Source organism: Staurois parvus, unplaced genomic scaffold, assembly GCF_062004578.1.
Source record: "Staurois parvus isolate SC_StPar_1 unplaced genomic scaffold, SC_StPar_1.0 ptg000656l, whole genome shotgun sequence".
Classification (NCBI taxonomy): domain Eukaryota; kingdom Metazoa; phylum Chordata; class Amphibia; order Anura; family Ranidae; genus Staurois; species Staurois parvus.
Window position 1 is genome coordinate 1,928,912 of NW_028318452.1, and position 21,253 is coordinate 1,950,164.

At 41.9% G+C, this 21,253-nt stretch overlaps 1 protein-coding gene across 2 annotated transcripts in view; it reads right to left on the reverse strand.

Annotated features, from left to right (window-relative positions):
- Nucleotides 1-8,627: 8,627 nt before the first annotated feature.
- CRHBP (corticotropin releasing hormone binding protein) overlaps nt 8,628-21,253 on the reverse strand; it is a 31,948-nt gene continuing 19,322 nt past the window's right edge. For both annotated transcript variants that reach the window (XM_089694216.1, XM_089694217.1), the window contains exons 6-7: nt 17,318-17,438; nt 8,628-8,840 (exon numbers count right to left, since the gene is read on the reverse strand). In XM_089694216.1, coding sequence (XP_089550342.1) covers nt 8,686-8,840; nt 17,318-17,438 — 276 coding nt within the window. In that variant the 3' untranslated portion in view covers nt 8,628-8,685. The remainder of the gene's footprint in view (nt 8,841-17,317; nt 17,439-21,253) is intronic.

The window sequence follows — 21,253 nt, forward strand, 5'->3', positions numbered from 1 at the left end:
TTCATTTTTAAAGAGGGATTCCCTTTAAGCTGGCCATAGATGGACCAAAATCCGGCCAGCTCACCAGGAAAAGAGAGGTGGTAGTGGGTCAGCTGTATAGCAATATTATGGCACAGAAAAATCAGGTCACCAGGCTGGCTGTGCTGTCTTGCAGGGCTGTTTTGGGACTGCATGGAAAAATATACAAACCCTTCATCAGGTAAACCTGCACCTACATACAGAATTTACCTTACCTGTTAGCTGAACACACGAATGGTACAGGCTTTCGGCAGGCTGTTCTCCCGCTGCACCCCACAATGCACTACACCCCGACAGGCCATGATGACATCACAAGGGGGGGTGTTCCCTCCCTTGTGACATCACCCTATTTAAGAACTGTCATCTCGGCGCAGCTGTCAAATGGCGGGAGCCAACGTCGAGGGTGGAGCAGATTTTCTTTTTTCGGGTCGGCAGTGGGCATCGTGATTGACATTGGATTTACTTCAGGGGACTTTTTTTAATTTTTATTTTTAGTAAAGGACTTGTCAAAGACTGTCTCCTATCTTTTTTTTACACTACACTTTTTTGTGAACCGCATACTCATTCAGATTGGGGGGGGGCGGGATTCTTCCAGATTCCGATAAGCCTCCCGCCCGCAGACCCCCACAACTACCGGCCAGGGTTATTGGGAAGAGGACCTTGTCCCCATCAACGTGGGGACAAGATGTTTTGGGGGGGGGGGGGAGGCCCTCTGCCCCAAAGCATCCCCCCCATGTTGAGGGCATTTGGCCTGTTATGGTTCAGGAGGGAGGGGGGCCATTCGCTGGTCACCCCCCCTGTTCCTGACCTGCCGGGCTGCATACTCATATAAGTGTCTGGTATGGATTTTAAGTGGTATGCCACTTAAAAACATTTTTGCCATGGGGAGGTTCCCCTCAAAATACATACCAGACCTGAAGGGCTTGGTATGGATGGGAGGGGGGACCCTATGCCGTTTAAAAAAAAATAATTAATTGTCGAGCAATGCTGACTATTCTTTTTACATTCAGCTGTCAGCAGGGAACCCCACTGACAGTTGAATGTTTCACTACTAAAATACTGTGTGACTTCATAATATAACTCATGCAGTAATTTAGTAACTGAGCGGTATCTTACCACATACTCAGATGCGGTAAGATACCGCTCAGTAAATTGTTCCTGTTCAAAGTTCGCGGTTGAACTCTCAGTAGGTTTGAATGTTTGACCGTGAACTGTACAGGGGGGTGTTCAGCCTATCACTGCTGTGGATTTAAGATGTTTGCCTAGAGTTCAGCTTTAAACAAAGCCATTATATCTAGAGATATAGAGATAATGGCTGTCTATCTAGATCAACAGACTGTTTCTATTGCAACAATTTATTAGACTGTTCACACAAGATAAAGCAAAGATTCACTTCAAATATTCAATCATGTTAAAAGCAGATTCTTATTTGTTTTCATCTGCACATGATTGGATATTGGAAGGTCATCTTTTTTTTTGTGATCATTTCAAATCAGCCTCAACATCTCATGTTCTTTGGAGGTCCCTCTAAACCAGCCTCTCTCAACTTTTTCAACACAGGGGAACCCTGTCTTTCCAGTCTCAGAGAACCCCTGCTATACTCATGATACATTAGTCTGATGGTCACTGGGCTGGGATGATTGCTTCTTACATTCATTGGGAAGAGTTTCCCCATTTACAGATGGCTAAAAAGATCATTGGTGCCAGTAGGAACTGGCAGAGAGGCAGAAAATTCTCAATGCTCAAGGAACCTCTAGCAACCTCTGGAAGAACCCTTGCTTTAAACACTATTAAGGATCATATATTTCAGTTAATTTCAATTAATGTACTGAACTATCCTCCAGATTCTTATTTTTCCTAGCGAGTAGTGAAAAGATTTGCTTATGAAGTCTATATGAAGTCTTCCCTTGCTTATTTAAAGTGGAATTCCAGGCTCTAACTAAGCCTTAAAATGTTCCCACCCCACTCCTAACTCCTATTCTAAATACCCTGTACAAAGAAGTATATACTTACCTATTCTGAGGGCGCTCTGGTCTGGTCTGGTCATGTGATCTCTCCAACATCCAACTTCAGGGGAGAGGAGAGATCACCAACAATGAATGGAATGCTGGGTAGTAACATCACCCATAGGCTTACTATGGGGTATCCATTATCTGCTGTACATCCCCTGAAGCCGGCCACTAGGAGCTGATCGTGTGATCGGACCAAAGGGCCAGAGGATAGGTATTTATACGGATTTTGCTTCTGCAGGGTAGTTAGAATAGGTGTTAGAAGGGGGTGGGAGTCCTTTTAAGCTTAGTTACTTAAAGCCTGGACTTTCACTTTAATAATAATTTTAAATAAATGAAACATGCATGAGTAGGACCCTTGCTATATTTTTTGTTGGGTCTGTTCACCATTGCAGGACAGAACCAGCAGATTGAACAACTGAGTACATTGGGGGGCCAGGAAATCATCATTGCCAGAAGTATCTGATTCTGAGAAGTCTCTAGGTGGCCATTTCTTTCCACTACAGCAGAGACTTACAACACAAGCAGCAGTATTTACTATGTTCTTTGCAGGAGACTTTTTTTATGCCACTTTTATTTTAGGAACAGAGTTGCTTTAACCAATATAGCCTGGTCAAAACTAAAGGAGCAGTTGCACATGTGTTGGGTCCCTATGCTCTTTGCATTTCCATGGGAAAGCCATACCCTGATCGACCATTTGAGGCCACCATGAGTGTGGCTTTCCATTATCAGCACATTGAAGATTTTTGGATAGTGGCTGCAGGTAGGTATAACACATAGTGTGCAGCATTTAGGAGGTGTGGGGAACTAAAGTAAAAAAAAAAAAAAATTATGTTTATTTTTTCACATTTTGTGCTATTGCATATTTTATTTTGTTGTAAAAGACCTTTTGTTTACCAAGCTCAATATCCCTAGCTGAAATGTACACACAAATCAATGTGTAGTAAATTGTATCTTTTCGGAGAAAACTCATAATGTTTTGGAATTCCTTTGTCATGCATTAAATATTTATTTGTAAGCAAAGACTATAACCCACTATGTTGCCGTTGCATTTATGAACCATCCAGGAATAAAACATAGCTGAGCCCTCCCTTATATAGCCTTATGTTTTAAATATATACAGGTGAAACTCGAAAAAATTAGAATATCATGCAAACGTTCATTTGAGTAATGCAACTTAAAAGGTGAAACTAATATATGAGATAGACTTATTACATGCAAAGCAAGATAGTTCAAGCCGTGATTTGTCATAATTGTGATTATTATGGCTTACAGCTCATGAAAACCCCAAATCCACAATCTCAGAAAATGAGAATATTGTGAAAAGGTGCAATATTCTCGGCTCAAAGTATCCCACTCTAATCATATGTGACATGAGTGTATAGAATGTATGGATGAGAAGTGATTGATACTCAACTGTCATAATGCTAACGATTATAACCATTAGATGGGTAACTAGAGTTCAAAATAACATGTTGAAAGTGTACATTAAACCAGTTGAAACCAGAGATGTGGCTGATATTCACCAGATGTGCATTCCTTCAAAATAGGTAACTACGTGTGATGGCACAGCCGATCACGCATTGACTCTAACTACTCTGCAGAATCATACATGATGTTATATAACCAGGAGATACTGCACATGGCAGTAGATAAGGACATTCCAAACTATGTATATAAAAGACGGGGAATTTGGAACTCATTGAAGATGTGGCAGATGTGCCTTGCAGTGATTTCCCGGATTCCCCCTTGCTGACTGTTGGAGTCCCCCAGTCACTGGGCAGCGGGTGATGCTACAATATCCGGTGATGTATTGATGCTTTATTCTTGCTATAATACGATCTAAATATGATTTGCAATTCTGACAATTCTTATTTTAATTATACTGACAGAACTTATTCAATAAATCATGTTTTGCTTTAATATTTATTAAGCCTAATCCGTGTATTAGTGACCGATTTGTAGTAGTGTTAAAACACTTTGTTTTGAGGCAAAACAATCAGCTAATTAAGCCATAACACCTGCAGAGGGTTCCTGAGCCTTTAAATGGTCTCTCAGTCTGGTTCAGTAGGAATCACAATCATGGGAAAGACTGCTGACCTGACAGTTGTGCAGAAAACCATCATTGACACCCTCCAAAGGGAGGGAAAGCCTCAAAAGGGAATTGCAAAAGAAGTTGGATGTTCCCAAAGTGCTGTATCAAGGCACATTAATAGAAAGTTATGTGGAAGGGAAAAGTGTGAAAGAAAAAGGTGCACAAGCAGCAGGGATGACCGCAGCCTGGAGAGGATTGTCAGGAAAAGGCCATTCAAAAGTGTTTGGGAATTTCACAAGGAGTGGACTGAAGCTGGAGTCAGTGCATCAAGAGCCACCACACACAGACGGATCCTGGACATGGGCTTCAAATGTCGTATTCCTCTTGTCAAGTTGCTCCTGAACAACAAACAACGTCAGAAGTGTCTTACCTGGGCTAAAGAAAAACAGACCTGGTCTGTTGCTCAGTGGTCCAAAGTCCTCTTTTCTGATGAGAGCAACTTTTGCATCTCATTTGGAAAACAAGGACCCAGAGTATGGATGAAGAATGGAGAGGCACACACTGCAAGATGCTTGAAGTCCAGTGTGAAGTTTCCACAGTCTGTGTTGATTTGGGGAGCCATGTCATCTGCTGGTGTTGGTCCACTGTGCTTCATTAAGTCCAGGGTCAACGCAGCCGTCTACCAGGAGATTTTGGAGCACTTCATGCTTTCTCCTGCAGACTAGCTTTATGGGGTTGCTGACTTCATATTCCAGCAGGACTTGGCACCTGCCCACACTGCCAAAAGCACCAAAACCTAGTTCAATGACCTTGAGATTACTGTGCTTGATTGGCCAGCAAACTCGCATGACCTGAACCCCATAGAGAATCTATGGGGCATTGCCAAGAGAAAGATGAGAGACATGAGACCGAACAATGCAGAAGAGCTGAAGGCCACTCTTGAAGCATCCTGGTCTTCCATAACACCTCAGCAGTGCCACAGGCTGATAGCTTCCATGCCACGCCGCATTGAAGCAGTAATTGCTGCAAAAGGGGCCCATACCAAGTACTGAGTACATATGCATGCTTATACTTTTCAGAGGGCCGATATTGTTCTATGTACAATCCTTGTTTTATTGATTGCATGTAATCTAATTTTCAGAGGTTGTGGATTTGGGGTTTTCATGAGCTGTAAGCCATAATCATCACAATTATGACAAATCACGGCTTGAACTATCTTGCTTTGCATGTAATGAGTCTCATATATTAGTTTCACCTTTTAAGTTGCATTACTGAAATAAATGAACTTTTGCACGATATTCTAATTTTTCGAGTTTCACCTGTATATACAATATATGTTAAATATATTTAAAACTTCAGGTATAAAACATCGATTTAAAAACAAATAAGCTTGAAAAAATAGAATGCAGTCGCCACAAAACTATTATTTAGTATTTTCCTTTTAAAACATCTTCTGCTTTAAGAATGAGTTTTGTATCTTGTAGTGGTAGAGGATGGCCCCCATAGCCCTACGTTTACCTGCTGCCTTAGTTTGGTTTCCTCAAAGCTGTGTGTTTCATTCATGCCAATGAGTGCCAAACAGCCTCAAACAACTATGTAACCTAAAAATATAAATTCTGTAAATTTAGGTTGCATCTGTCCAGTACTTCTGAATAAAGTTAGCCATAGTGCATAAATGAATGATTTGCATGACTTTACCCACTGTCATTGTTTTTTGGATTTGTATTGGAAATCATGACATGTAAATACCTTCTGTTTGGCACAAATTTTCTTTGCATATTTTTGACTGAATTTTATGTTTTGCTCGGAGCTTTCCTTTGAAACAACTAATTTAAAAAAAAAAATTTTTTGTAATTAAAAAAAATATTTGTATTTGCATAATGCAATTGACTTAGGTACAGTAAGTTACATTGGTCAAATCAGCTGCTGTCAAATGGATCTTATTCAATGTTAAAGCTGAAGTTTAGTCAAATAATATTGCTTCAACAGTTGCAGTCACATCACTTACCTTTAATGAACAATGTCCCATGTCTGTCAGACAGCTGGATCCTGGAGAAATCTTCAGCGCACTGCTGACAGGTCTCCTTCCTGCTGCTGATCTTCCAGCGTTGGGGGAGGTAAAGTGGAATTCCTGTCTAAAATTATGTTATATAAATGTCCCCTCCTCTCTTCTGCTACCTGTGCTGCCTAACCTGTGTAGAAAAGTGCTGTACAGTTACCTACTTTTAGTCTGCTCTGAACTAGTCATGCAATCCCGTGTGTCAGTGAGCGGCAGCTGCATGGGAGAAGAGGCAGCACTCAACAGCTGGGAATTCTGGGAGTGGTGATGACCTATAGGCTCCCATGTCTCAGCCATTGTAGGTGCTCCCTCCTCTCCCCTGCAGCTGCTGCTGACTGACTCAGGGAAGCCAGGGTGGCGGATCCAGTGATCAGATCGGAACAGACTGAAAATAGGTAGGTACACACATCCTTTTTACACAGGTTAGGCAGCATAGAAAGTGGGGGGGGGGGGGTGATTTTTTAGCAGAGTTAGTGTTAGACAGGGATTCTACTTTAGAAGCTCAGAGTCTTCTGTGAGCTTCAGCAAAAAAAGATCTGATGGGGTCCCATCTCCTCCTCCTTCCTTACTCCAATGAGAAAAGTCGATTTATTAACTACACTGCATGTTGCAAAATCTTTGAATGGGGAGAAAATCTTGTGATTCATCTGATTTTCACCCATTCACAGATCATGTTACATGCAGTATAAATAAAGCACGTAATTTTCCTATTGGAGGAGAAAGGAGGAGATGGCAGGTCTCCATTAGATGTTTTTTCACAGCAGCTGACAGAGGAATCTGAGCTATTAACTCCCTTGGAGCAGGAAGAGGACCTGTCATCACTGCACAGAAAATTTCTAGCAGATCCAGCTGTCTGACTGATTGTGGGACGTACAGCATTACAGGAAGTGATGTGACTGCAGCTATAGGAGCAAAATTATATTTTGACTAAACTTCAGCTTTAATGGTGCATGAAATTTTCTTTTGCTGGTATTTGCTTTCAGTGGGCAGATGGATCTCGGCATCCAATCAGATTCTGCTTTTGCAGTAAGGGAATGAAAGGGACAGCCTGAATATTATAGAAGAATTGAATTTCTTTTTTTATTACCATATTTTGTGCCCAAGGGACAAAAAATATGTATCAATTTGACCACACTTCTCACATGTTGTGGAAGGCTAGCTCTGTGGTCAGACAGGACACCCCCTCCCCCCACATCCATCTGACAATGCAGCTAGCAAGGAGAAGGCTGCATTTATAGTTATCTTTTAAGCACTTTCTCCAGACAAGTTCCTGCAAGAGGAATGCAGAGGTGCATGTCAGCCTCTTGCCCCTCTGCATTGCTGTTGCCAACACTTGTCTTGGAAAAGTGCTTAAAGTCGGAACTATCAATGCAGCGTCTCCTTGCTAGCTGCAAGAGGGATATCAGTGGGGAAAGGTGGGTCTGGAGTGTCTTCTTGTCCAATCTTGTAGCTAGCTTTCCATGGTACATAGGAAGATGAGATAAAGTACTACATGTATTATGTTCTCTGGGGAGAGAACACTGTAATAAAAAATGAAATAAGACATCTTTAACAGGCCTGAGACAATTCTATCACTTAAATTAACCCTGATACTAGATTAAAAAGGAAAAGAAAAAGGCTTCCCTGCAAAAGAATAGAGTTCACACTTACATGTCCCGCCTCCTTTACTCACATGAAGAGCTACCGTGGATGAGAACTCTTCACTATCTGACAGACGTCCAGGTGCGTCAGATGCTGGTCTCCTACTATGCTCTGTGGTTCAATCCACTTGGCCCTATCTGACTAAAGCTGGCCATAGATGGATGGAAATTCAGCTGGATCAATCTATGGGCAGACTAGTTGTCCTAAAGTTGATCTATCGATCAGCTTCAGGACAACCAGCCTGTCTGGGTTTTTTTGTGCAATCACTGATAGCGGCTATAATGACCAGCAGTGATTGTATCCTGATGGCTGGGAAACCTCCCACTGTCAGAATACAGTAGCGCAGCGGTAGAGATTCCAACATCAACACCTATGGTTGAAGGAAAGGAAATTGCATAATCTATGGCTTGCCTAAGAAACACAGTACTGTCATAAGGACTGGTGGATGACACCGCAGAGCACAGTGGGGGGTCCTCTTCTGATACACCCGGAAGTGTGTTAGATACTTAAGATTCTTCAGCCACTGTATCTCTTTGAGAGAGAAAATCAATGGCACTAGTAGCTGGAAAGGTAAGTATTCCTTTCTTTCCAGGGAGACCATTTTTTTTTTTATAATCTAGTGACAGAATAACTTTACATGAATTTATTGACATGGTAAACGATTATTTCACTTCAGCAATTATCATATTAAGTTGTGATGTTTACATCTGTTTGTAATTTTTTTAACAACAATTTTCAAAGATCTGGCCGCCATCTTGTATTAGAATCAAGAAGCAGGGAAGAGTCTGTTAAAATAACATGTCATAGCCGATTTTAACTTTTGCTTGCTGAGCAGCTAAAAAAACAGTAAATTGTTGGAAATGAATAATTATGATTCTGTTTATTTGAAAATAATGCTTTGGAATTAGGAAAAAAATACAAGATCAATCAATTGGAGAGCACACCCCTTCTACGCTATTTCCCTGCTGTCTTTCCAGTTGTCTGTCCAGCTGTGTGTACTCAAATGTCACCCGGTTAATAAATTGGCCACTTGAAACCATGCGTAGCACACTGTTGTCACATCCAATCTTCATTTGGGCTATGAACAAAAGCACAACTTAGTAAAAAAACAATAGGCATAGTGATGATAATAATAATGACATAAAAAATGTAAAACCGAAGAACAAATTCATGATAAACATGCCAAGGTTTCAGTGATTTGCAGATGCTCTGTGTTATACACTTACTTAGTCAGACTAAATTATGTATTTATCAAGTTCACCCCCCCCCCTTCCTCAAAAGAAAAACCAAAAAAAACCCACATGGTATCCTCTAAACACTTTTAAACAATCAACTTATTTGGCCAGAATTAGTTCATGTGGAAGAATCTTCCATATTTCCATGAATCCTGCTTTCTTTTATAGCAACCCTGACATTTAGGCACCCTTCTCTGCATCTTTACAGTTTCACAGAATAGTTTTTGTGAGCTGGTATCTAAACTGAACTGCTTTTTCAAGCAGGTCTTACTAATGCTTTGTATGTAGGGCAAGTTTATGTCTCTCTGTTGAGTTTATACCTCTTTTCTAAAGCAGCAGTAAAGTCTTTGTATTGATTTATAACTACAGGTAGAAATCCATTGAGTGAAGAGTGCTGCGGCCGTGAGGTCATAGTGGCTCGACCATTGAAATGGATGGAGCCCGCGAACCCGTAAGAAAAAATGGGAAAAAGGTGGAATCCCTGTCAGAGGTGACAGTGCATCACTGGAGAGCTACATTTTAAAGTTATTCTTTGATAATGTGCTAGTATGCGATGCATATTAAAGATTTATGGTCCTAACTTGAGAAGAGAAGATGTTTTTTTCTTTTGTGGTTTGCTACCGCTTTAATGCAGGAAAGCATCTTGCTCATACTAGAAGCTGCAGGTTAGCATTGCATGCTGGTATTTTATGGTCATCCATGGGGGTACATACACCCAGCACAGAGCCCCTGCTCCCTCTCGAAGTTGAGTTATCAGTCACTATTATGAATCGGCAACCCTGATTGTTCATTCTTAATAGTAAAATCTGCAGCTCTACCTGTATTATGTATCTGCTGGTGCCCTGTATGTATACAGTACATGCAACCACAGACAAATCACTTAGAACTGCAGCCCTAAGTCATCTTTTACTATTATGAATGAACAGGCAGCACTGAATGCTCATTCATAATAGTGTAGCACAGTGTGTCTAACTTCCATCTGCTTGTAAGCAGACACCGTCCTGACCGATGGATAATATAGCACCAGAGCACTATGTGATCTTTCACTTTATGATTGAAGGATCAGCAATGTTAAGCCAGTTCCATGTATGACACAGCCATGAAGTGATGCCTATTTATAAAATAAATGTGAAAGATCACTCAGCACTGCAGGATTGTTTGATCCATTGGCCAGTGCACATTAGCCATATGTGAGAGCTATGTGAAATGCTGTAGAAAAGTCCAAATACACTATATCAATAGCCACCCCTGTTGGCTCAGTTTGGGCTTACTTCTTTAAAGAATAAGTTCACCTTTTGTAACAGGTTACATATTACACCCATATTCTGGGTGTAATATGTTACATGTTAGCGCTGTAGCTGCCCCCATGCCCGTGTTCCCCCCAGTCCCTGGTATGACAGCAGACCAAGGATCTTCTCCCTGTGTCTGCTGTCACAATTCAAAAACGATGTGACCGTGCGGGGCTCCGCTCACCTGGCCACATCATTCATTCACAGAATTCTGTGAATGAAAAACTATAAGTCCCAACAGCCTTTGCGGCTGTCAGCTTGTAGTTTTCAATGAACTACCACAGCGCTGTTGAGCGCTGTGGTAGTTCATTCTCTCTTCTTTTCCGTGTATATCTGCCTGCTCATATGAGGTATGAGCACACAGATATACAGACCAGTCTGCAGAAGTCCTGCATGGCACCCGTGATCTGCTGATCATGGATGCAATGCTTTCTAGGCTCCTAGTAAAAATAAATATAAATGCACATTTTTTTTTTACCTGCAAAAAGATGCACATTTATTATTTATTTTTTTACTAAGGTGAACTTATGCTTTAAAGAATGCATCTGTTTGACAAAGTCTGTCTTTTGTTTTATCAGCATATTGTTAGGATTCTGTAATGAGGTAGCAAAAGAAAAAGAGAAGAATCTTTCCTTCCGCAGTCTCTAGGAGGTAGCATAGAGCCATAGCTTTGCTGTCTCTTGTTTTCTCTGCATTCTAATAAGGATTTTCCTAGCAGAGAATGATAGTAAATTATTAGGTCAACTCTAGAGATGAGTAAATCTGCCTGGGTACAATTTGCGGTGGATTTGTTGAATCTGTGTGAAATCTTCAAAAGTTAGTACTGAACCCAAATTAAGTACATGGGGGCCAAATCTAAATTCTGGCCATTTTCTAGACCAGGGGTTTCCAAAGTTTTAAACAAAGGGCCAGTGGAAGCAGAAAATGCCCTGGCATCAGTGGAAGTAAGCAATACCCTATGCTTGGTAGTTAGTGGGAGGAAGAATGCCCCATCATTGGTGTCAATGGGATAATTAGTTCCCCATTTCTGGTAGCGGTGGGAGGAACAGTGCCCGTCGCTGGTGTCAGTGGGAGGAACTGCCCCGCCATTGGGATAAGTGGGAGGAACAGTGCCCCGTCGTTGGGATCAGTGGGAGAAACAGTGCCCCATCGTTTGGGTCAGTCGGAGGAATATTGCCCTATCGTTGGGGGTCAGTGGGAGGAATAGCGCCCAATCGTTGGCGTTAGTGGGAGCAATAGCGCCCCGTCATTGGTGTCAGTGGGAGGAATAGCGCCCCATTGTTGGTGTCAGTGGGAGGAATAGCGCCCCATCGTTGGTGTCAGTGGGCGGAATAGTGCCCCATCATTGGTGTCAGTGGGAGAAATAGCGTAGCATCATTGGTGTCAGTGGGAAGAATAGTGCCCCATCGTTGGTGTCAATGGAAAAAATAGTGCTTCATATTAATCGAAGGAAAAGTGCCCCAAGGGCCACATAAAAGCAAGCAAAGGGCCACAGTTTGGAGACCCCTATTCTAGACAATTAGGCAAGCTATTGTCTAAAGGGCATGGGGAAATGAGCACTGCCATGGAGGACATTTAATAGAGCAAAACAAAATTCTATTTAAATACTATAGAATGAGGGTTAATGCATCTTTGAGGACGACATGGGAAAACATCAAACTTATTAATTACATGCTTAGGAGATGCCTTTAAGCTTTAGGTGGAGTTACAGAACAGTAATCCTAAAATGATGAGCTGAAGTAGCAGCCACAACAGATCTAAAAGCTACGGAAAAAAACAATTAAAAAAATGAAGCTAAAGCCATCTACACTGTACACATTGACCAGTTCCACAACAGTCTAATAATATAGTGTGTGAGCTTCTTTTTAGACGTACCACACTGTATTGCCTTAAAGGTTTAATAAAATGTTAAAACAAAGTGCACAAAAACACTTTAAAACTACAGTCCCATATTCCCCAAACTCCCTGTATCCTGTTGCATCAAATGGGATTTGTAGTCATTGGTAACTCAAAACTGGTTCATTTTAATGAAACTGAACTAGTCCACACTGTCAGGTAATATGCAGATTTACCTCTCTGTAACAAAGCCTCCAGCTGTTTTGAAGGCCCTCTTAGACAGGACACTGACTGCAGGGCAAGCCAAAAGCTCCAGCATATACTGTGTAAGCCAGTGGTCTAGCCTAGACACCCAATGGTCCTCGGAGTCCTTGCTTCTGAGATTGTGACCCAGTATAGCAATCATGTGGTTCAGGCACTTCATGTGGGTGCTTCCTGCAGCTGGGCCTGAATACTGTAGTTTAAAAAAAACTCTTTAAAGCAAAGCACAATCCGCAAAATGCAGCAAAGAAGTTCGTATGGTCCCTCTTGCTGAAGACCTGAATCCTAGAGTCCTTGTGCAGCCATTTGAGCATAAAAGATCCCATTCACAACACAACGTCTGCAGCAAAAGACTCCAAATCCTGAACATTGTCCTCAATAATCTTACCCCACCCATGTACAACTCTTGGGATTTGTGCGGGGAGTGAAAAGTGAGGAATTTGGAAACATTTCCTTCTTCTTACTGCCAGAACCCCAACTGTCCTTCTTATATTCCTCCTCTGCCTCACAGGAAGGAAGGAATCAGGCAAAATATCCTGATGGCTCAAAGACAGCATTAAGTTCTCTTGCTGATATGCCCTGTGCATCAGGCCACAGAGTATGTGCTTCAGGAGGAACATGAGAAGGATTGTATCACTGGTCCCCACCTTGTCATGACTCATCATTTTGGTCACCTTTTGAAAACGTCCCAAAATGTTGTATGCATTTTGTACGATGTGTCACTGATGTAATGAAAAGACCCCCATCTCCCCAGAGCCTGCCTTCATACTATAATCACACAGATTGATGGAGTGTTGTTGCTGGTGGAGCCATCAATAAGTTCCAGTGTATTGAAATGTCACAGATGATGTAGTTAGCAGGCATTTTATGTTCGTGCTGCATTTCTGCCAAGCAAACACTGGCTGGCTGTGACTGCCTAAAGTGGTCATAAAATCTTCTGGCCTGACCTCCTGGAAGCCAGGGTGCTTCCTGATGAACCACGGCATCACCAGGTTGGGGACATATGCCAGGCTTGTGTTCAGCCACCTTGTGGCCTGTTTCTAGAAAGTTGCCAGTACCTCTGGTCCAGTGTGGCTCCTGTCCATCAGACATACAGTACGGCAGTGTTTAGCCTCGGATATTGCATATGTTTTGGGGCACTTGAAAAAGGGGGGATGGCTGCTGGTTCAGATGAGTTGGATTATGAGGTCAGTGAGGAGGTGGGGGACAAGTGACTGTCCTGGCACCATCAATTAAGACATGTGGTGGTACCAGCAGCATGTGCAGGGCTATAGAAATTTTTCTTACAGCTTGGAAGAGTCAGACAGAAAACGTTCTATTGGTGTTGTCCCATTCTGCATCATTCCAGTTGTCAGAAGGTTGACCCAGTGTGTGGAAAGGATATGTAGCATCCCTGCCCATGATTATTGGGCCATGTTCCCTGGTCATATGTACCCTGCCCCTGAAAGAGTGGTGCAGTTAAACTGACACATTCCATTCCACGTGCCAGTAGTTTTGCCAAGCTGGCAATACAATTTTAGGCATGGGGGTGAGTTTGGAATATTTTTATCTTCCCCTCCCGTAGCTACAGAAGGCACCTGCCTTTGGAAGGATGCTGATAGAGATTGTGGGGGTGGGTGCAGGAGAATTCTGCAGAGGTTCAAACCTAGAAGCTGTAGATATTGTGGTAGATGCAGCAAGAGAACTTTGTGTAGTGGGGAGGAGATGCGGAAAGTAAGAAATGAGGAGGAGGAGTACAGGGCTTTTTCTCCCAACTTGTCTCATTCTACTAAGCTGTTTGGTGCAGAGTCATGTGTTTCCCTGTGCATGTGGTACCCAAATGGCTGGTACTTTTACTACATCTAAAAGATTTCAAGCAGACACTATGGGGTTTATTTACTAAAGCTGGAGAGTCCAAAATCAGACTCCCTTCTGCATAGAAACCAATCAGCTTCTAACCTCAGCTTGTTCAATGAAGCTTTGGCAATGAAACCTGGAAGCTGATTGGTTTCTATGCAGAAGGGAGTCTGATTTTGGACTCTCCAGCTTTAGTAAATAAACCCATATAGGTCACAGTGGTGCTGTGGGCACTAGATACATTGAAAACAGCCCACATTGCATAGCTCTTTTAAAAGGCCCTGGGTCTAGCAGTGGCCTGAACCTATGGGCAGTCCTGTCAAATGGATTAGGACTGCTGCTACCTCCAGTTGTTTTCAACCTGCCCTTGCCCCTGGACAAATCCTCCATTGATGCTGTTCTGCCTTTCCCTCAGAACTTTATTCTTTTCCGATCAGCGACACTCACAGATGTCTGCCACCTTTTTAGCAATTCCCTCCCCATCGCTGAAGCTCATTTGGCAGTAAGTTCCAACTGCTGGAATATTAATGCCTCTTGATGCATTTTACCTGATATTCCCTTTCTCTATGGTTCTGGCAGTATCTTCCTGGTCCTCACTGTCTGAAGCAAGGAATGCTTGCTCATGACCAAGAACATCCTGCTGCAGCAAGTCAGTGGTTGTGTGATCAAATAATTTTGCTGAATCTTCATTGCCAGTTTTATGAGTTGTGGCGGGATTAGCAGAAGAGGCGGAGAAGGAAGAACAGAGCACATTATTAGCAGTTGCAGAAACCAGCTACATCTAGGAGGAGGAAAAAGAAGGCTTTTTCTGCCACTTATCTATTGCCTGCACATGCTGTGGCTGTATAGCACAGCCACTCTGAAATAGAAAAGGCAGCTGTGCCCTGCCTTTAGATGGTGCGGTCCAACCACCGCTGCAGAGACTGCTTGCCCCTTAGTACCTCCCTGTGCAAAACCTCTGCCTCTCCATTTAGGCCTGCTTAATATTTCTAATAATGAAAATTGTCTGAACTTATTGGCAGATATAGGGGGAATAAATATGAGGTGCTTTTGTGTGCACTACTTTACCACACAAGTATTATTATCTTACAGGATTTATATAGCGGCAACAGTTTGCTCTGCGCTTTAGAACATGAGGTCAGACAGTACAGTTACAATAAAAGTCAATACAGGAAGAATCAGAGGGCCCTGCTTGATAGAGCTTACAATCTAAAAGGGAGGGTCAAGTGATACAAAAAGTAATAACCGTGGGGGCTGAGCTGATTAATTAGTTAATTTAATTAGTTAGGTGACTGATAGCCAAGGAAGGGATTGGCCTCTCTAGGAGTAGCAGACACTGAACAGTTGGTAAGGTGGACGAGTCTGGCAGTAGCATTCATGATGGACTGAAGGGGGGATGGCCTATGTAAAGGTATTCCAATGAGGAGGGAGTTGCAGTAGCTGAGGCGAGAGATGACCAGGAAGTGAATTAGAAGCTTTTTTGGGGTCATTGGTTAGGAAAAGGCATATTATGGAGATGTTGCGGAGGTTGAGGCGGCACATTTTGGAGAGTGATTGGATGTGGGGCCAAAAGGAGAGTGCAGAGTCCAAGATTACACCGAGCACCCTGGCATGGGGGGAGGGTTGATGGTTGTGCCATTGATCTTGACAGAGAAGTCAGGAGAAGAGGCATATGGGGAGTAAATATTATGAGCTCGATTTTGGATAGATTGAGTTTGAGGAAGTGGTGTGACATCCAGACTGATATGTCAGTCAATAAGTTAGTGAAGCATGAGGAGACTGATGTGAGCTGAGGGGTTGAGAGATAGATTTGGGTGTCATCAGCATAGAAATAATATTGAAAGCCATGGGAGGCTATCAGCTGACCCAGGGAGGAGATGTAGATCCTGAATAGGGAAGGTCCAAGAACAGAACCTTGGGAAACCCCTATGGAGAAAGGTAGAGTAGAAGAATAAGTGGAATTGTAAATGGCACTGAAAGTGAGGTGGGATAGCTAGGAGAACCAATGAAGAGTACAGTCACAGAGACCAATGTAGTAAAGTTTTTTTTTTTTTTTTTTGAGGAGGGGTGGTCAACTGTATCAAAAGCAGCTGAAAGGTCCAAAAGTAGGAGTATAGAATAGTGTCCTTTGGTTTCAGCGGTTAGTAAATAATTTGTGAGTTTTAGGACAGTAGTTTCTGTGGAGTGTTCAGGGCGAAATCCAGACTGAAGGGGAAAGTTACTCTTAATCAGGTGGTCTGTAGACCAGGCATTCAAGGAGTTTAGAGGAAAAGGGGAGCAAGGAGATGGGGCGTAGGTTGTTAATATTGGTGGGATCCAAGGAAGCTTTATGAAGGAAGTATGTGGTACCTATATCAGCAACAACCTCACGATGCACACTCCCAAACAGAAAAAGGACATAGCAAAAGAAAATATAATATAATATACCACCCCCCACCCCCCTCACAAAAAAAATTTAAAAACTAATTTTCAAGCAAAAAATTTGTATAAATGTGACATCAAATTTAAAAAAAAAGCCTTTGGGTGTTAAAGCAGCTAAAGAGCAACTACATTTGGCTGACAAAAGGGAATTAATAAAGTGAACTGTTGATTGCCTGAACTGTGACCACATGGGATTGCACCATACTGCAATCCATAGTAATTTAGCACAATTTAGCAACCAACTCGCCTAACATCCATACACAGACTGTGAGCTCTTCCTAAATTACCCCAACACATACTGACAAAGACAGCAGACCTAAGTTTAAAGGCCATGCATTGCATTATGGTTACAAAAAAATTCATCCTGGTGAAATTCACCATACATTTGCAGGGACTACAACCCATAAAAATGCATGATTCTCTTTGAACCCATGGTAGTGGCCAATCCGGTCTAATGCTGTCCTGTATCATTAATATCTACACTGATATGAGAATGTAGTAATAGGAGAAGCTAGTATGTTATAATTTATATCCTTTAACCACTTACTGCATCTAAGCAAAGATTTGTATACGTAGGATTATTATAGCCTTTCTAATTGATTGTTCGCCTTGAAAACACAGATAGGATTCATAGACAGGAGAATAATACTAGCTATATTAGGTGACTATAAACGTACCTGATCCATGAAATGAATGACAGAGGTCAGCTAATGGAAACATATTTGATGGATCTAATCCAGTACCACCCAAGAGTTCCACAAAATCTCCGGCTCCCCCACATCCTTTTGGCGGTGGCTTCTGTAAAAAGGACATGTCTAATTACATTTTTTTAAGCAAATGCATTGACATTGTATAACCGTTAATCTGAATATAGAAGACAGAATTAAAACTACACAACAAAAGTACAAAATACGTTGAGTGAAAGTAATCTGCATTATTTGTAAATTACTATTTCAGCTTTTAGGAACTCCTCCCCATGCTTCTCATCTTGTCTGAGCACATTGAAGCAACCGGTTGGTCATAATGATTTTGATAGGAAATTTGACACACTACCTAGCACAACATGGGGAGTACTCAGTGAAAGAAAAAAAATTGAGAAATCTACAGGGGAGGAATAGCTATGGACTGGCAGTAACTTAAAACATTTAACTGTAGTACAGCAAGCTGGGCTGTTCTCTTAGCCAGCCCAAGGCCATACAAAGCTACAGAGCTGGTTTAAGTGGCAGATGGACATATGGCTACATGCAAAAATATATACACATTCTTTTCAGCCTTATGGAAAGTTAAAGTGGTGGTAAAAGCTGAAGGTTTTTTACCTTCATGCATTCTTGATTCTCTGGGGACCTTCTCTCCTCATTGGCTGATACAGCAGTGGGAGCCAATGGCTCCCTCTTCTGTCAGTCACAGCCAGTGAGCCAATGAGGAGAGAGAGGCCGAGTCGCAGCTTTGTGTGCGAATGGGCATGCAGATCAGTGGCTCGGGAGTGAGCCTGTTTGGGTGCCCCCATAGCAAGCTGCTTCCTGTGGAGGCACTCGGCAGGAGGGAGGGGCCAGGAAGAGGAGGATTGGGGTTACTCTGTGCAAAACCACTGCACAGCAAGGATGTATAACATGTTTGTTATTGCCTTTAATATCACTTTTAAAATAGACATATTTAAAGGCCAACATTTTTAGGCAAAAGCCATATGCTTTGATTCAATCCAGTCACAGTTCTCTCTCCTAAATGACAAAACAGTTCATAGACAAATGACATTGTTCCAAAGGAATACTGCAACTTAAATTATGTAGACACTGATCAGGGAAGGACTGGGAATCTTTGGTCTGGGGGAAAATATAGCTAACTGCCCTTTCATTGTAGGGACAGGTTTGTGTAAGCTAAATAAAGTGTATCATGCAAAGTGCTCCATGCTGCCACGTTAACCTTTAAACATCAGGAACCCTGCATGTTTATGGTTTGTTGTGACCTGTTTATATCTTCCAACATCTACCTCCTTTGCAACTCTTGGCACTTAGTTACATAACATTGAAGTTGCAAAGAATGTTGGTAGTCAAAGATTCCCCCCTTCAGACACTGTAATCATTGGTCTGAATGGGGAGAGGTTTACTTGAATCCCCCCACACACACAGAATTTTATATGTGCCCATGTGCTTTTAGCTGCTCTTCTGTAGGTAGTCCCTAAACAAAACCACAAGGCAGGGGGAGACTTAATAGTCAGATGTTGTGTAGCTGTAAATGTTGTCTGTGTATCCTTTGCTTTCTCTTGCCTCCCATGCAGCATAAACAATGATCTTGCCATACTGGTGCAGAGTTTTCTATTTTCTGTGATGGGTTGACAATGCTACCCTACCTCTTCTGATGTTATGGCAATATTGTCACTACTGATAGATAAGCTTTTAAAGAGCAACTGCACTTTTTTTGAAAAAAACATTCTTATGGCCAAAAGTTTTGAGAATGACGCAAATATAAATTTTCCTGCCTTAGTGTTTTTAGATGTTTTTGTCAGATGTTACTATGGTATACTGAAGTATAATTGCAAGCATTTCATAAGTGTCAAAAGCTTTTATTGACAATTACATTACGTTTATACAAAGAGTCAATATTTGCAGTGTTGACCCGTCTTTTTCAAGACCTCTGCAGTTCGCCCTTGCATGCTGTCAATCAACTTCTGGGCCACATCCTGACTGATGGCAACCCATTTTCACATAATCAATGCTTGGAGTTTGTCAGAATTTGTGGGATTTTTTTGTTCACCTGCTTCTTGAGTATTGACCACAAGTTCTCAATTGGATTAAGGTCTGGGGAGTTTCCTGTCCATGGACCCAAAATGTTGCTGTTTTGTTCCCCAAGCCACTTAGTTATCACTTTTGCCTTATGGCAAGGTGCTCCATCATGCTGGAAAAGCTATTGTTTGTCAGCATGGTTTGGAGAAGTTGCTCTCGGAGGATGCTTTTGTATCATTCTTTATTTATGGCTGTGTTTTTAGGCAAAATTGTGAGTGAGCCCACTTCCTTGGCTGAGAAGCAACCTCACACATGAATGGTCTTAGGATGCTTTACTGTTGGCATGACACAGGACTGATGGTAGCACTCACCTTTTCTTCTCCAGACAAGGTTATTTCCAGATGTACCAAACAATCGGAATCGGGGATTCATCAGAGAAAATGACTTTACCTCAGACCTCAACAGTCCAATCCCTCTACCTTTTGCAGAATATCAGTATGTCCCTGATGTTTTTCCTGGAGAGAAGTGGCTTCTTTGCTGCCCTTATTGATGCCAGGCCATCCTCCAAAAGTCATCCCTCACTGTGTGTGCACTCACCCCTGCCTGCTGCCATTCCTGAGCAAGCTCTGCACTGGTGGTGCCCTGATCCCGCTACTGAATCAACTTTAGGAAACGGTCCTGGCACTTGCTGAACTTTCTTGAGTGCCCTGAAGTCTTCTTCACAACAACTGATTCTCTCTCCTTGTAGTTTTTGATGATCTGATAAATGATTGATTTAAGTGCAATATTAGTAGCAGCAATATCCTTGCCTGTGAATCCCTTGCCTGCATGTGTTTCCTTGCAGGTAAATTAATATTTGTGCCATTCTCAAAACTTTTAGCCTGGGCTATACATTGCAAGGATTTTGACAAATCTTTTTGCAGATTACTACGTTTTGTTATTCTGAAGATATAGCTGCTTGGTTGTCTTTGTCCATGTGCAGAGTGAATTTCTATGGGAGTTATTGTGTAATTATCTGTCAGCTGCTGCACCAGCAGGGCTCTAATGAGGAAAGTGGCAGGGTCTGTGTCCCTTTGAATGTGATTTCCCTTTGGGAGTATATCAACAAAAATTATGTTTTTGTTTCAGGGGATACTCAAAATCTGACTTGTAGCTTAGTGCAGACTTCTGGGAAAACCAATAAGCCAATCAAACAAGCAGGAAATGGCATTTCCGGTGGTGTTCTGTACAACATTTGTGTACAGTGTATTGCATTGCATTGCATTTTACAGAAAATTACAGCACTACAGACTGAAAAGGAAAGGTAATTCTGAATAACAATCAATTACAACTTGTGTAGCAATTGTATACACTATATTATTTTTTCCCAACAAAAGTGAAGTTACCTTTTAAGTTGGTCCTAAATGCTCACTGATATACCCCATAATTTGCATAATGTCAAGAGGCCATGGGGGTTCAGTAGCCTACACATCAAGGATGTACAGATAAATAGGCCTTCTCACTGCCAAGTCCATTCTACAGAGGGAAAAGCACCACTGGACATTGGAAAGCTACGTTTTAGCACATTCTGAGTGGCAAGTGAGCCCTATATTTATTAAGAATGGCTTTGGAAACTACAATATATTTTTATTACATTACAGTTTTACATTTGACAATAGCTTGGCAAATCTTAGGCTATGACCATAGATGTACTTTAATCATACATGCAGCACATTTCCTGTACACACAAGAGAGAGCAATGAATGCAGCTTATCCTCACCCAGGATCCATACTATCCTCCTGTAGCCAGGTGTCAGCTACAACAATATGAATGCAGTGGACGTTACCTTCATTTCTGCAGACTTTTCCAGTTCTCCCTCTAGTGCTGCATTCAGACAACATGCATAATATTCC